This window comes from Pocillopora damicornis, chromosome 4, assembly GCF_964200805.1.
Source record: "Pocillopora damicornis chromosome 4, jaPocDami1.2, whole genome shotgun sequence".
NCBI classification, from domain to species: Eukaryota; Metazoa; Cnidaria; class Anthozoa; order Scleractinia; family Pocilloporidae; genus Pocillopora; species Pocillopora damicornis.
The window spans coordinates 10,386,312-10,401,071 of NC_142673.1; the positions used below are offsets into that span (position 1 = coordinate 10,386,312).

The 14,760-nt window shown below is 34.8% G+C and overlaps 1 protein-coding gene across 2 annotated transcripts; it reads left to right on the top strand.

Annotated features, from left to right (window-relative positions):
* The first annotated feature begins 2,232 nt into the window (after positions 1 to 2,232).
* LOC113677645 (zinc finger CCCH-type with G patch domain-containing protein) lies at positions 2,233 to 14,596 on the top strand. 2 transcript variants are annotated; one of them, XM_089202835.1, is made up of 18 exons: positions 2,233 to 2,469; positions 3,332 to 3,611; positions 3,840 to 3,942; positions 4,494 to 4,621; positions 5,196 to 5,273; positions 5,890 to 5,973; positions 6,358 to 6,452; positions 6,844 to 6,906; positions 7,200 to 7,268; positions 7,740 to 7,831; positions 8,332 to 8,486; positions 8,834 to 8,877; positions 9,260 to 9,324; positions 9,847 to 9,959; positions 10,575 to 10,629; positions 10,983 to 11,098; positions 12,560 to 12,642; positions 12,912 to 14,596. In XM_089202835.1, the coding sequence occupies exons 2-18, from the start codon at positions 3,564 to 3,566 to the stop codon at positions 13,048 to 13,050; spliced, it is 1,530 nt and encodes a 509-aa protein (XP_089058961.1). In that variant the 5' UTR covers positions 2,233 to 2,469; positions 3,332 to 3,563; the 3' UTR covers positions 13,051 to 14,596. The 2 variants fall into 2 exon arrangements, with proteins under 2 accessions (XP_089058961.1, XP_027050285.2); XM_027194484.2 differs by lacking the exon at positions 2,233 to 2,469 and having other exon boundaries at positions 2,882 to 3,611.
* Positions 14,597 to 14,760: the final 164 nt, after the last annotated feature.

Here is a 14,760-nt window from a genome sequence, read left to right on the forward strand (position 1 = left end):
AAAACACATTTAACTTTGAATGTGACAAATCAAGACAAGTCCCTATCGTCTTGTCGTGTATTTGCATGCGGAATTTTGTGTGCATGCAACCACGTCAAAAACAAAATATTACCCAATCACTTCAATAATTTGTCGGCTGTCAAAAGGACTTCGGATCACTCTGTGCCGTCCCGCGGATTTGTTTTATTTTATTTCTCTCCGTCAACGAAGAAAAATAACCTAATAGAAAGCGTGGCCGCTTTATTTTTAACTTCTGGCAAATATTCTAATGTAAAGTGTTTTAAAACCCTTTTTTTTTCTTTTTTAAAGCCCATTGTCTTTGAGACAATGTTTTGTGGACGCATTTTCCATTGAACATGTACAGAAATCAAACAATCAGTGAGTGAAATTTCAGCATGGTTTGTTAGTTTTCAGACAGTGATTCATCATAAAAGTGAGTATTGCGACCGAAAAGCGATTTTCAAAAACCCTTAAGTTTACTTTAGATTTTCTAAGGAACGTAAATCTGCGTGGTTACCTTGGAAACTAACGAGACAAACTGAAAGAATGGGGTAATTAGAAGTTAAGCAGCAGGGGGACTTCTTTTGTTCTCGAACTAGAATAATTAGCTGAAAGGAAAGCGGAAAAACAACACACTTATAATTAGCAAAAAATTCCGGTTTGTGATTTTTCGTTTGAGGACAGCTTCAACGTCCATCACTGACTTGCGTATAATTTATCTGGACTTTTGTTCCGACCCAGGTAATGATCTTTGATAAGATTAAAGGTGGTATAAGCTTTGTGACACCTTTTCGCAGTTCTGCACATGATTGATACCCAAAGGAATCCGTGAAATAACATTTTTTCCACAGTGAGTAAACTAATCACCTTTTCCCCTAAGATCAACCACAGACCTTTTCATGGGAGGGTGGAGGGTAGGCCCTCCTAATTAATACTGCTTGGTCGGACTTCAACAAAGAGCACTGGCAATAGGCTAATATTAATCAAGTTTTGATTACGCCCTCCAATTTTAAATCTTAGGGCCGTCATCTCCTAATACGGCACTCACTTCGAAAGGAAAACCACCCATTTCAAGCTAAAAAGAGAGGCACATAAACAAAGGTTGTAAATTTGTCATCCAGCGGATAATATTAAACCAGCGGGTACTATGTACGCTTTCAAAGTATGTGACACAAGTGTACTGCACGGGTGTGAATGAAGTTCTATTATTTGAATGGTGGAATTATTCTAATTACTGTCACACCAAGATGAGATTCAGCAAATTTATTGACAAATTAAATGACAAACATAAAACCTAACAGAGAAGAAGAGACCCCTGCCCTTTCACCCTTAGGATGGGTAGGGTGGGTTGTCAAAGCCTAACGCAATGAGATCGTCCAACAACTAAGAAACCTAAGACACATGTAGAGATCACATGATCAATCTGGCTAATGACTGTGCGCCATTATTTACATGCATTGACATAAATTAATACTACCCGTCCTAGAGGTGTTTTGCAAATATTTCAAATGAACGTATTAGCACTTGGATTTATTTGATTATGTCAGTGATTTCTTCTCTGAAAAGAAAATGAGCTTATTAGCGTCTTGAGTGCGATCTAAATCTTCCTCTTATAATCAGAGTTTCTTTCGAAAGTGGTTTTTTTGATCCGAGGTCTTACTCACCAAATAAAGAGTGTATATATGAATACAAAACTGAATGATGCGGTATTCCTTTCTAGTTTGAATTCAAGAGTAACGTGACTATGGAAACTACAGATTGACTGAGGGCTGTTTTGACAGAAGGGTGTTTTTCGTATTTTAGACTTAACAGCTTTTAGGTCTGAAATTCAATCTTCCTATGTGCCACAGCGATGGCAATTAACGCTCCGCCACCAGATTATATAGATATAGATATTCACATATATTAAAAGCTTTTATGGAAAGCGAGCTTTCACATTGAAGGAACTGCAGCTTTAGAAATGACTGATTTTCACACTACGCGATCTCAGTTTATGCCGTATGATTTTCTTGTACCGTTTTTCTTATAAATCGGCCAGAAAAAATCAGCAAAAAGCAAACTTCAAGTCAATCGGTGATTTGCGTCATTCAAACCGGAGACCGGAGATTATGTCTTCTCTTAGAACATATTTAAGTTGCGAAAGATAAAATGTTAATTTCTATCAATGAAAAGATGATTTGCTCGTGGCAAAATGCGTTTTTATTGAAATCAGCGAAGGGTATCTCAGTAAACGTCTACTCAAAAAAAAATTCTAAAATCTCCCCTTAAAATCAGCTTTCTTTTCAGCTCGTTAATTTTGATCCAAGCAAACTTTGGAGAGAAAGAGCCAGTCACTACTCACGTTCATGTTTTTCGGAGGCAGAATTACTTCCATATCAGAATTTAAAGGGGTTCCAATTCAGCCGGGAATATTTTAAAACTTGTGCAATACTAAGGAGAACATATTTATTTATTCAGCTGGTTACAGAGGTAAGGAATATGGCAAAATATTATCTCTTCGCGACAGCATGCCCACGCAATCTTGTATGGAAAGAAATAATATACGTATAAATTGAACAAATATTTAGGAAGTGCTCATGTGTTCTGACGTCATTAAACCACAAACAAAATTGAGATGTCAGAGAAAAGTCTGTCCGAAAGGAAAGATGATTTCCGATGTGAAAGGGATTAGGGTTTACGTACAAAATCCATGTTTGGTCTCGTTTTATGTTATTTGATCAAGCCTCGTCATTTAAATCCGAGAAACATCGATAAAACAAATATTGATATCTGTTAGACATCGGTGAATGAATATTTCTCAATAACATGTTTTTGATTGTACTGATGGCGTAAAACTGATTTGATATCAAGTTACAAAAAGTCTCAAGAAACGCTGAGATTTGACCAAATATCCCGTCTGAAATTCTGGAATATCGTTGTAACATCAATTAATCATTCGGCTATTTACTTCCAGGATAAAACCTAAGGCGACGTCAAGCCTTAAATATGGCAGCTGTTGATATTACATGGGGTTCTTTCTAGAATTGGTCTAAATTCTAACAAATTTAATTATTTCTATCGCACGGAAACACAGCATGTTAATATGAATACGCGGCTTTTAACCAGTTTTACAATATGGATAACAAATCTTCTCCATATCCCTTCTGTCTGAAAATATCATGTTGTGAAGAGTCTTTATATCTCTCGGTTAAAGCTTATGCCACATTGTTTAGTTAAAAAAATAATCTATTTCCTATATCAATAGATTTTAGGGAAGTCCTCTCTAATAAATGTGTTGAATGAAACTGATCATCAGCAGTTGCAATTGAACTTTACGAATTCTTCACTGCAGGCAAGAACACAACCTCGTGCTCAGTTGCCACTGGTAAATTTAGACGACATGAAGAAAATAGAGGGCAGACGAAGGTGTAAATTAAAGGAGACTGGGGACTATTTTCCCCTGCTTAGTTCCCAGATCCCTTTACGGGAGCAAGGAACGCCTGGTGCTATTTTGCCGCCATCAATTTACCGGGTTTATTCAGCAATATGCCACAATTTTCAGCCCATATCTTAAGACTTGTTTGATGGACGAAGAACATTTACAACAAAGCTTGGAACAGTATAAAGAACAAGTGAGTTTTCACCGTCTAAAAGAAGCAGCTTATATACAGGGATAGCCGCACGACCCCTAAACAAACATCTTTTCACTGTAGTTCAGACTAATGTGCAAGTCTCTGTCGATCTTAGGGCTGGTTTTACTTAAGCTTATATTTCTTGCTCTTTTCTAGTTTATATGAGTTAAACTTATATTATCCATTACGGAATGGGTTTTATAAATTGACATATATTTGTGTGATCAGTTTCTCCAGATCCAGAATGTTTTGCAGAATGTAGGGGAAGAAGGTCAAGATGAACTTGTCAAGCTGAGGGACGATCTGGTAGAACTTATTCAAGTATCAGAAGGTGGGACATATTGCCTCCCTCTTTTTGGTAGACAAATTATAAATCCGTATTTTTTTACTTGAATTGTGTCTAAGAATCGTCTTCAAGACCTTCTTTATTTAGATTCAGACAATTTCATTGAAGGCTAGCATTTACAAAAAGTAAGATATTAGGTGTCATTAACAAAGGTGTGGCCAGGATTTCTCAAAGGGGTGGTTATGCCGTGTCAAATGGAAGGTACTTACTAGATTGTTATGCTGACCTCCACACCATGTTTTATATAATGTGACAGAAAAAAGCTTACAAAGTGGGAGTCACGGGCACCCCAGGGGAAACCCCCCCCCCCCATAGCTACACCCTTGGCTAAGAGTCAGACATCAAGCTTGTTGTTGTTTTGACAACTTTTATTTTATTTAGCATAATAATCAGATAAATCTTAGAGTTATGAATGAAGTTACTGTATCACAGCACAGATCCATCAAAACTATGTTAGGAGAGTGCTATTTTCATACACTCCTGTAATTGTCTGCAATACTTGTTTTTGGTTTTGTTTTGTTTTGTTTTTTTCATAGAGAGTCTTTTATCTCTCAAGAAAAGCAGATTACTTCAGTTGCTTGACAGTAAGGAAAGTGAACTCAGAGCAGATCCTCCTGAAACTTTTGATGATAGGCCTGGTGTAAATGATCCTGAGAATGATGCAGTAAGTCATGAGAGGTGCTGATGCATTTCCTAGTTAGGAGTGAATGTTGCCTTAGCACAACATAGCAAATAAGACAGCCCTTCACATTAAGTATTTAAAGACTTTGAAGGCTTTCAAATGACTTATCAGTTAAAACTAAGGTCTGTTTACTGTTCATTATTTCTCACATAAATCTTAATGAGGATTCAAGTTCATTGTGCTATTTTAAAAGAGTGATGCCAGCAAAAACTAGAAGCTAAGAAGGGAAGTTAGGCAAAGTGATAGAAACCAGGTTGACATTTGAATATTTTTAATTTCATGAGCATTATAAAGTCTCTTACTAAAGAAAGATTTATTCAATAGGTCTTTCACATTATCAGGCTTTCCTTCTCAACAATGTCTTGGGTTAAAGTGAAATGGTGTAGTTATCAAAAGTATAATTTTGATGTTTTTTAGATGACTATTACTAAATTCTTTCACAGGAAGTTTTGTATGCTTTTGTTTATGCAGTTTCAAAGAACACAATTAGAATATATTGGTTTTGCTAATTCTTATCTGGTTTATATGAATATTTTAAAATGATAATGGTGGAAAGGAACTTGGAAAAAATGAAGACTCAGTTGAGATTGAAGATGACATCACTGGAATGAAATGTCGCATATCATACTCACAGGTTTGACTTGTTTTCAAAAAAAGTAAAGGTTAAATCTGTATTTGGGCCTAGTTGTCCATCCAGCTAGAGCTTATCCCAGTTCCTTAGCATGAAGCAACTTGGAGTATCAATACCCACCCCTGGATGAGATGCTAGTCCATCGCAAGGTTCCCCCCCCCCCCCCAGCATTTCATCAGGCTTCTCTTACAGTTGGCCTGAACCCATTTATTCTCTTGGGTGGTGGAGAGGCACTGTTTTAGTGAAGCAACACATTGACTTGATCAGGTCTCAAACCTGAACCTTTCAACCTGGCCCCAGTCATTCAAAGGTCAGATAACACTATCTGGTGGATAAATCTCTATCTGGTTGATAATATCATACGTTTTGCTACCACTTATTCACTGGATAGTGATATCCACCCTTTATACAACTGGGCCCCGGAGTCCAGCACCCAAAACATTACGAGGCAGTGTCTCCCACATCTCATAAATTGCTTTTTTGATGTGTGAGTCCAACGCCTCTTTTTGCAAGCCTGGAAATTTTTGACTGGTAGAATTAGAATTAATAGATAAATTTTTTTTGTCGAGGGAAACAAATTTTTGGAAAGCACTTCTTGAACAGATTCCAATTTTTTAAGGACTGGGGAGTAATGGAGCAACACAATGCTATGGTTTTTGATGCAGATACAGTTGTATTACCTGATGGTAGAGAAGAAACTAAGGTATGCACTCATTACAAATTCTCAACTTTTGTTCACCCCTCACCTGAAAATACACACAGATCAGGTATTTTCTTGCTCTTGTGACTAGACACAGGTACTGGAATCTGTCATGTATCTCATGACATCCTTCAATTAATGTCTATTAATTTTGACATTATAATGGTTAAATCGTAAAAAGGATCTTAAGAAGTACACAGGTGTTGCTTATAAAATAAACAGCGTAAATTGAGTGGCAGGTTTTAGAGTTTACCTGCATCATTGTTGTTTTCTTTCACACCTTAAGTTATTGACTGATATACCATGTGTATAACTTGCAAAAACCTATGAAAGTAATAGGTGAAGTTCACCGGCTGTTGGCTCTTACATTCTTTATAATCTTTACAGGTGAGAGTGTTATTTATGAACCCCACCCATAAATCCATGGTACCCTGCCCTTATTTCCTGGACAGCAAATGCAAATTTGATGATGACACTTGCAGGTTAGTTTTTCTTTCTGTCAAATAATAAGGTGTATTTTGAATACATCTAAGCTTGCATGATCTTTTATCCAATATTGAACCATAAATATGTTATATTTGTTTTGATTTAAACAAAGTACTATTTGATAAATGAATAAAGGGGGCAGGTTTCTAAAGAAACTGTGGTGCTGTGTGGGTGGGAGAGTATTGCAGGTTAATTTAGTATTATCAACTGAGTTGATAACATAAATTGGCCATCATCATTTGCTCTGATGAAGGGCTAATGCTTGAAACATCAGCTTTGAAACTCTTTATGGTGGCTAATTTACATTATCAATACATATGATTTTAATACTGGTATTGAATTTCCATTTATCTTTAACTTTGTTTCTTTTGATTCATTTCATTTTAGATATTCCCATGGTTATGTGGTCTCTATTGATGATTTGATGTCATTCAAAGAGCCAGACTTCAGGTAGCTATTCTGTATCAGATTATTTATTTCTATCAATAGTTTATATCTGGTTGAATTAGACATTGTGAAACCACTCAAAACCTGTGCAGACATATGACCATATGCAGACACCCTTACATTTACAGCTGTAGCTTGAAACTAGTATTTGCCAAAGGGGGCTCTTTTAGTCAGGTGAGAGCTTTTCAAAAACATGAGACAAAAGCAAGGAAGGAAAATTATCTTCACACTCCCCACATGTCACTTCTTCTGCTCACTGTTTTTTCTCTTGTTATATTTCATGTGCATTGTCATAGCCAAGTACAGTGTGGTCAGTGTTGTTTGGCTAGATACAATGATGGAGTTTGGTACAAGGCCACCATTCAGTAAGTTCTAATCATAAAAATAACCTTAATAACAATGATAAGAATGATTCTGAATAATTATGCTTCTTAAAATGTTTACAATTAATGGTTTTTGGAAAATAATATTACTTAATGAATTCCATAGTCTTTTCCTATTTCAATAATATTTAAAACCATTAATGCACAAATTAAAAATGGAGTTCATTTTTGCACTCAATCTGATTGAGTAGAACTGCTCTACATATTATCACTGATTCAGGCCAAATTTGACTGCACTAAAACCAACTACAGTGAGGAACATGAGGATAATAATAATAATAATAATAATAATAATAAATGATGATGATTATGTCATTTGTGTCATTAACTGGAAAGAAAATAATAACTATTAATTGATACCCACTCGTGCTCTCTGATGACCATGACTGCTAAATAAACTTCTCTAAGTGTTATGTTGTTGTTATTATTATTATTATTGTTACAATTTTTCAGGTCAATAGATCATGAGGCTCATACATTTGTTGTTCACTATGATACATACAACTCAGATGCTACACTAGGCATAACTGAGATTCTTCCTTTAGGTGAGTGAAAGACAACCATATCAAAGGAAAAACTGCTGACAAAATAAATTGGAAAACCCAGAAGGAATTATACTTTGAAGTATACTTTAACTATTAGCTATTTCCTTTGTGCCGATGAGATGCCAGGATATTTACATGCTAATACAATTCTCTCTCATTCTATGATATGATCTTTAAATATTCTTGGAATATCATGAAAATTTCAAATAGCACAGTCTATTCAACATGAAGTACTCTCTGAATATTAATTTCATTACATTTTTAGTAATGTGTGGTTTTCTTTGCATGTTACAAAATTATTACCATACCTTGCATTCTTCAGAGACCTAACACCAGCATATTCCAAAAGGCATTTTGAGTTTTCTGACTATCAATCTTTTTAATAAAGGGTGTTGCAGAATTTTTATGTTATGTCTATGTTGTGTTTAATTTGTGGAACTTTGTGTCCAGTGTTGTATCTCTTATACCTAATAATTAAGTATATAATTTGTACATCACAGACCAAAGAGATTCTGAGAATGTGTCAGACAGTGATCTTTCAAGTTTGTCTAGTGACAATGAGGAGGTTGATGAAGATCAGGTTGCTGTAGTGCAGCTGGCATGCAAACCATCAGGGGGTCCTGTTTGTCTCGGAGAGTGGGAACAACACACAAGAGTAAGCCTGGTTTTCCTGTACTATTTCTGACTTATAGTAGAAGACCTCAGCCCATGGTTCCAAAATACTAAATAGATATGAATTCCTAGCTTACTGGAATGAGAAGAGCCTTGAAGAGAAGTCATTTGTTTTAGAGTGAAATGTGGTAAGCCTTATTTCATACTATATCATCATAACCAACATGTAGGTGATGACCTCAGAAATGATGAAAGATAATGGAATTTATAATCCTAACATTAACAAAACTAGCCAGAAGAGACTATAATTTTTCCTTTTGGAAAACTCCAAGTGTTGCTTTTTTAATCCAGGATATAAAAGATTACTGAAAAGTTTTTGTTTGTTTTCAGGGCATTGGTTCAAAGCTTATGACCCAAATGGGTTATGTGTTTGGGTATGTTGATGTTGTGGCACAATTAAATCGTTGTTTGAAATGATACTTTCTTTTGTCTCAAACCTGTATCAGGTTTAAGGGATAGACTTTCTTGGGTTTACTGGCCTAATAACCCACTCAGGATGTTGAAAGAACAAAGAAGTAGTTGGTAAATTACTTACCTTTGGCTTGTGACTCACCAACCCTACTAATGTTCTCCCAATACCCCAAGTCAAAGTTTATGCCAGTAAACTGATAGAAAGTGCAGTTAATATCTAAAATTAAAAAGCATTTTACCCCCTAGTAGGTCTTACACTACTTTGACCAAAACACTACAATCTGAAACATAGTAGAAAAATTTTAGAAGGACTTTGCACATTTTTCTTTTGTTTGTTTATGGTAGCAAAGGACTTGGAAAGGATGGAAGTGGCATTGTAGAGCCAGTTGAAGCAGTTGTATTACCTCAAGGTAAGACAGCATAATTCAAGACCTCTGTTTTGATTGATATACAGGTATATCTGAGGTATAAATGAGTAATTTAAGATGTTAACAATGATTACAATCATTACAATTTCCTCAAATGTCACTAGGGCTGAATGGCTTTTTCCAGACCACTTCAAGTCAATGCATCCAGCCCTACACACCTCAGCTTTCACTATGATTTTCTCTGGAATTGGGTGTGCTGGGCTCAACGGTTCATTCTTTTTCTGTGCCAGCAACATTTGGGAATGTACAAGACTTAAAGATAGGATTTCCCTTCTAAAGCCAATAAATTAACCATTACTACCATTCATTACCAAAATCATGCATCATTTAATGTCATCATGATCATCATCACTACTGACTGAGAAATATTGTTAACCTTGCTTGATAAAGTTCCAAAGGAAAGTGTGGAAAATGATCCACAAGTCAACATAAATATAACCAATAATGTTACCAAATGCTTAATAATAAACAAGCAAAAAGCAACAACATTTGTGGGTCTTTCAGGAAAGTCACTTGATCAGATAGCAGAACTCAGAGAAAAAAACAAACTGCCAAAAGTAGGAGGGAAGAAGAGGCAAAAACCATCTAAAGTAAAAAGTGTTAAGTTACCAGAAAGAGTGAGTATCAGTATTTACAACACATTTATTTTGTTGAATTCAAAGTGAATGTTTTCTTGGCAACTTAATGGTAATTTTTATAACAGTGCCAACTAATAGATACTGTGTAGGTATTGTTAACCATGACAATAATTGCCAACTCCCCAACCATACCTGAAAATACATCAGTCCATTATATACCAATTGTGGTGAATTGGCCCAAGACAAATATGAAGCCCCTTAAAATGTTTTAAGAACACCATGGCACACCCATAATACAGCCATCTTCATTGAGCAAGCTTAGTCATTATTACAAGGATTAACTATTTGGCAAAAAATGTTGCTGTGAAGCCTATTGCTTTATTTGAAATATAAATTCACTATGCTGGTCTCAGCTTTCATTTTATTGACTGTCTGAAAGATGCAATCTGGGAGATGCATGTTGCTTTATTTTACAATTTTTTCTAAATCAAAAAGGGTCCAATTAACAATAATAGTTATTTATTTTGTGGTTAGGTTGATGTTATTTTGCAATTGTTGAAAATTATTTCACTTGACAAAATTAGTACCTCATTGTTAGTACATCTCATTGTAAAATTAAAACATCTTTCAACAATTTTTGATGCATAATTTCAGGCATCTGGTAGTGACATATTTGACTTTATCAACATAAAACTTGGTGGCAAGAAAGGTGATGTATAATTTCTCAGTTTTTGTTTCAAGAAAATGTTTGGTAGTAATTTTTAAAGGATTACAAAAAAAAGAATCACAGATTAGGCAAGAAGTCCTGGCTTTTAAGGTGTAGATATCCCTATACTTGTATCAAAATTTAGTTCTTAAATTTGGAAATTTTCTGAGAAAATCTTATGAATGCCAATTAAATGTAAATTTACATATGCAAGATAGCTAACTATGTTGGGATTTTCAAGGTTGCCCTAATGTTTGAGATCACTGTCAACCATGGCAATCTTATTATCCTTATCAATTCAATATGATGATAAGATTTATTATATGCAGTGGGTAATGGGTCACTTCCTCCTTCAGGAAATATTCATGACATAAGAGTTCCTGTTCCTGGGACAAGTGCAAGTGAATTTGAGGTTAAAGACACAGGAAAGAAAAAGAAGGGAGAGGATAAAAATATAAATTGGAATTTACAGGTGTGGTTTACAGTTGTACAAATCAAGAGACAGAAAATATTACCACGGCTTATCGATAGAGTTGGAGGACATAATATCTTCATCTGAAGAGTCTTAGATATATTTAGTGAACCATATTATTTGTTAGTTGTAGACTACATGTACAGGTTGTTAAAGAACTCTAAATATATATTGGATATTATGAACTCTAAACATCCTCTTGGATGTTATTTGAGGGGGAGGGACAGTACGGAAAGTCATTTCTCTTCATCAACAGATCTCAGTTGGCCTTGCAGCTAAAATACTATCCTGTCTCCCAGTGTTATTACCATTTGTAATAATGATATAATTTGTTTGTACTTAACCCTTTAACTTCCAGATCAAATTTGTAATTCTCCTTACTATCAACCACACAATTCTTAAAACGTTAGTTCAGCGAATTTAGTATTGGATCAACTAATTATCCTCAAAAGGATATTTTTCTTTATTCTCATCACTTGTCTGGTTGATATTGTATGGATATTGTAAGGAGAAATTCTGTCTCGGTCACTCATGTGAGTTAAAGGGTTAAGTGTTGCTATTGTTACTTTAATAAATGCCTTCACAAATGACAGAATACATGGTACTGTACAGTACATATGGAAGCAATAACGAGATAATCACAATACTAAAAGTAATATATAATTACAATAATAAATAGTGTCAAACACTAAATCTTAAAAGAAAAAACTTCAAGATCAAGGACTAGAATAACAAAATATTGTGCGTTCAAGAAACAATATTAAAAGAAAAAAAACTTCTTGTAAATGCAATTTAAGTTTTTCCCATTGTTGTTGTTGTTTAGTTGTCTTATTTTGTTTTGCTGCTATTTACTATTTGCCACTCTGTATCTTAAGAATATGTTTAAAGATGGATTCTTATCAATCAATTTGCATTATAACAGTGCATAAATTTGTCTAATCAAATTCAATTGTGTGAGCATGCTTCATATTCCTATTGTGCACACTTATGACGTCAGCAAAGAAATACCTTGAGAAAAAAATTTTTACAACATTTAAACCATCGGGTTGAAAATGTTATAAAACAATTGGTTCATACATCAGCTGTGCGTTCATCGAGATATGAAGCACTTGTGAAGTTTGGAGAGCATTCAAGAAGCTAGAGTTGCTCTCAGCTATGCCTCGAGCAACTCTTATGCATCTCTCATGCTCTCCAAACTTCCCGCATGCTTCATATCTCGATGAGCGCACGCTGGCAAATGAACCAATTGTTAATTTTATAAAGAAAGAATTTTTCCACAAGTATAAAGTGATTGAAGATAACATTGTCTTCACCTTTGCTAAACTCCCCAAATTAGATGGTGGTTTCCACCATATTTCATTCTTTGGGATGATTTAATAATTTTGAGCTCTTTAATAGTTCCATTCAGTGTTGTCTCACCTAATGAAAACAGTATATTAAAATCATATTCTTGTTACCCAGTTATTTAAGATACATGAGGATATATCAGCTGTCAAGAAGCAGTTGAAGAAAGAAGAAATGGCTCTGAGTAGACATCATGAAAAGTAAGTCTCCAGTCAGTTTAAAAAGTACATGGGAAGATGTTCTGTGCCAAAGAATGAGAGATGGGTGGTAAAAGAAAAACTTTTGCTTGTCTAGTAACAGAGGAAGGGGATGACTTGCCAAGCTGCCACTGTAACAAGTTACACATTACATTGGCAACTAAAAGAGAAAGATACCCACCACTTCTAATGATGTTCACAGATGTGATTACTTGTAACTGAAAACTTTTGGACAAAATTTCATCAATGGTTTGTTTGTTATAATTTTTTAGGGATAACAAAACAGCCTCGCACTTTAGAGGGAAAGTTGAAGGCATCAAGGCACATCTATCTCAACTACATGACAGAGAGAAACATATACAGCAGAAACTACATCATAGCAAGAACCATAAAAAACTCACTGTGTTCTAATGATCTACACATTCTGTAAACAAAAATTGTATACCTCTAGAATAATCACTATATGCCACATGTCAACAAGTCTTATTTTATTGCAATAGATAGTTCTAAGATTGAACCTTGGGGATGCAGACACATGAACAGTTCTTTTTCTATACCAGGCAACATTTATGAGTAGAAGGCAAGATCTTCAGAGTGCCAATCATATGTAAAAGTCTACATAAGTGTCACAAGACAGAGAAAATTCCTGTAGATGTTCCAAAAAATTTTGAAGGTGCCTTGGAGAGTTGATCCCAACAGGTCTTATAGAACTCTGGGTGAAGAAATGTTGTAATTATCTTAATGTTAAGGAAACATACCCTGTCCATCTATAACATTGATTTAAGGTTCAAACTATGTCAGATCGGCTGTGATAGCTTGAATTTCTTTTAAATGAATGAATAACTTTATTCAAAGAGGGAGACACAATAACCTTTAACAGTTTTCTAACTTATGGCCCTCTCTTGCAAGGTGTAAGCTTGCCCAAGCTCATACATCTTAATCTACTGGTGGAAGAGTTCTGTAGGAAGATAGAAGATTCTGAGCTTGTTTTACCAAAATTAGACTTCACTAATGTATTAAATTTACACGTCTTGCTTATTTGTTGCATTGGTTGTAGTGTTGAAATGAGTATTATTGAAATAGGCCAGGTTTATGACCATGGAGCAATGTCATGTAGGATGTCAGAAACATTCAATTCCAATCTAACATGAGCTTTTCAATATCTTACACCAACTAAAGATAGCTGGAATGAATTCAATCTACTTCCTCAGCATGTGTAGACTTGGATATTTTCTTCAATATTTCAGACAAAATCATTACAGAATATCAGTCTTCCTTGTAACAATCAAGTTCACAGCTATAGCTTGGGTACAGTAGACATTTCCTATTTCCATTTTATAACTCAGAAAGATATCTTTATGTTTGAAGACACTGGATGTCATCTAAGAATAGACCAGTGAAATGATACATATGGAAAGTCAATTCAAATTTTTTACCTTTACCAAATTCCAAATAAAAATTGACAAAAAGAAGAAATCTCTTCTTTAAGTATCTGGTCTGCTGACCACCTTATGTGAATTTAAAAAAAAAAAAAAAATGAAATCTCAAGTCAGTGTTTTCAAGGTGTATGTTTGTATTTTTGTTGCTCAGAAAGGTCAGTCAACAATTCCTGGTATAGCCTCAGAAAAAGCTCTGTATGTTATATTATCTCCACAAGAGAAATGAATCACACTGCAGTGGTACTCAAATAATTAAAAATTAAGTCTCTCCACATAAACAACGTAATTTTAACAAATAGATTCCAAATTGCCATGCATCTGTTCAGTAATAGATCACAGATGTGAAAATGTGAAATGTGGTAAGAACAAACAAGTGGCACACAAGGCGCAGCCGAGTGTGTCACTGATGTTCTTACCACATTTTGACTTCCTCTGTAATCTATTACTGAACAGACATACGGCAACTTGGAATCTATTTGTTTAATATAATAAAGAATTAAAAAAAGTTTTAACGATGATGTCATATACATGTCTTTCCTCCAATAGATAAAAGTGAGAACCAATCAGAATGCATGCATAACTGAGCTTATTACATAACACATGCTAGACACAACTAAAAACAAATTGTTCTAAATAACATCTCATTGCAATCACAAAGTCTACAAAGATTCACATTACTGTC

Coding starts and splice junctions, on each gene's coding strand:
- LOC113677645 (XM_089202835.1), top strand. CDS start 3,564: ATGGACGAAGAACATTTACAACAAAGCTTGGAACAGTATAAAGAACAA. Junction 5,974..6,357: donor ATGGTAGAGAAGAAACTAAG/GTATGCACTCAT, acceptor TAATCTTTACAG/GTGAGAGTGTTATTTATGAA. Junction 8,487..8,833: donor AGTGGGAACAACACACAAGA/GTAAGCCTGGTT, acceptor GTTTGTTTTCAG/GGCATTGGTTCAAAGCTTAT.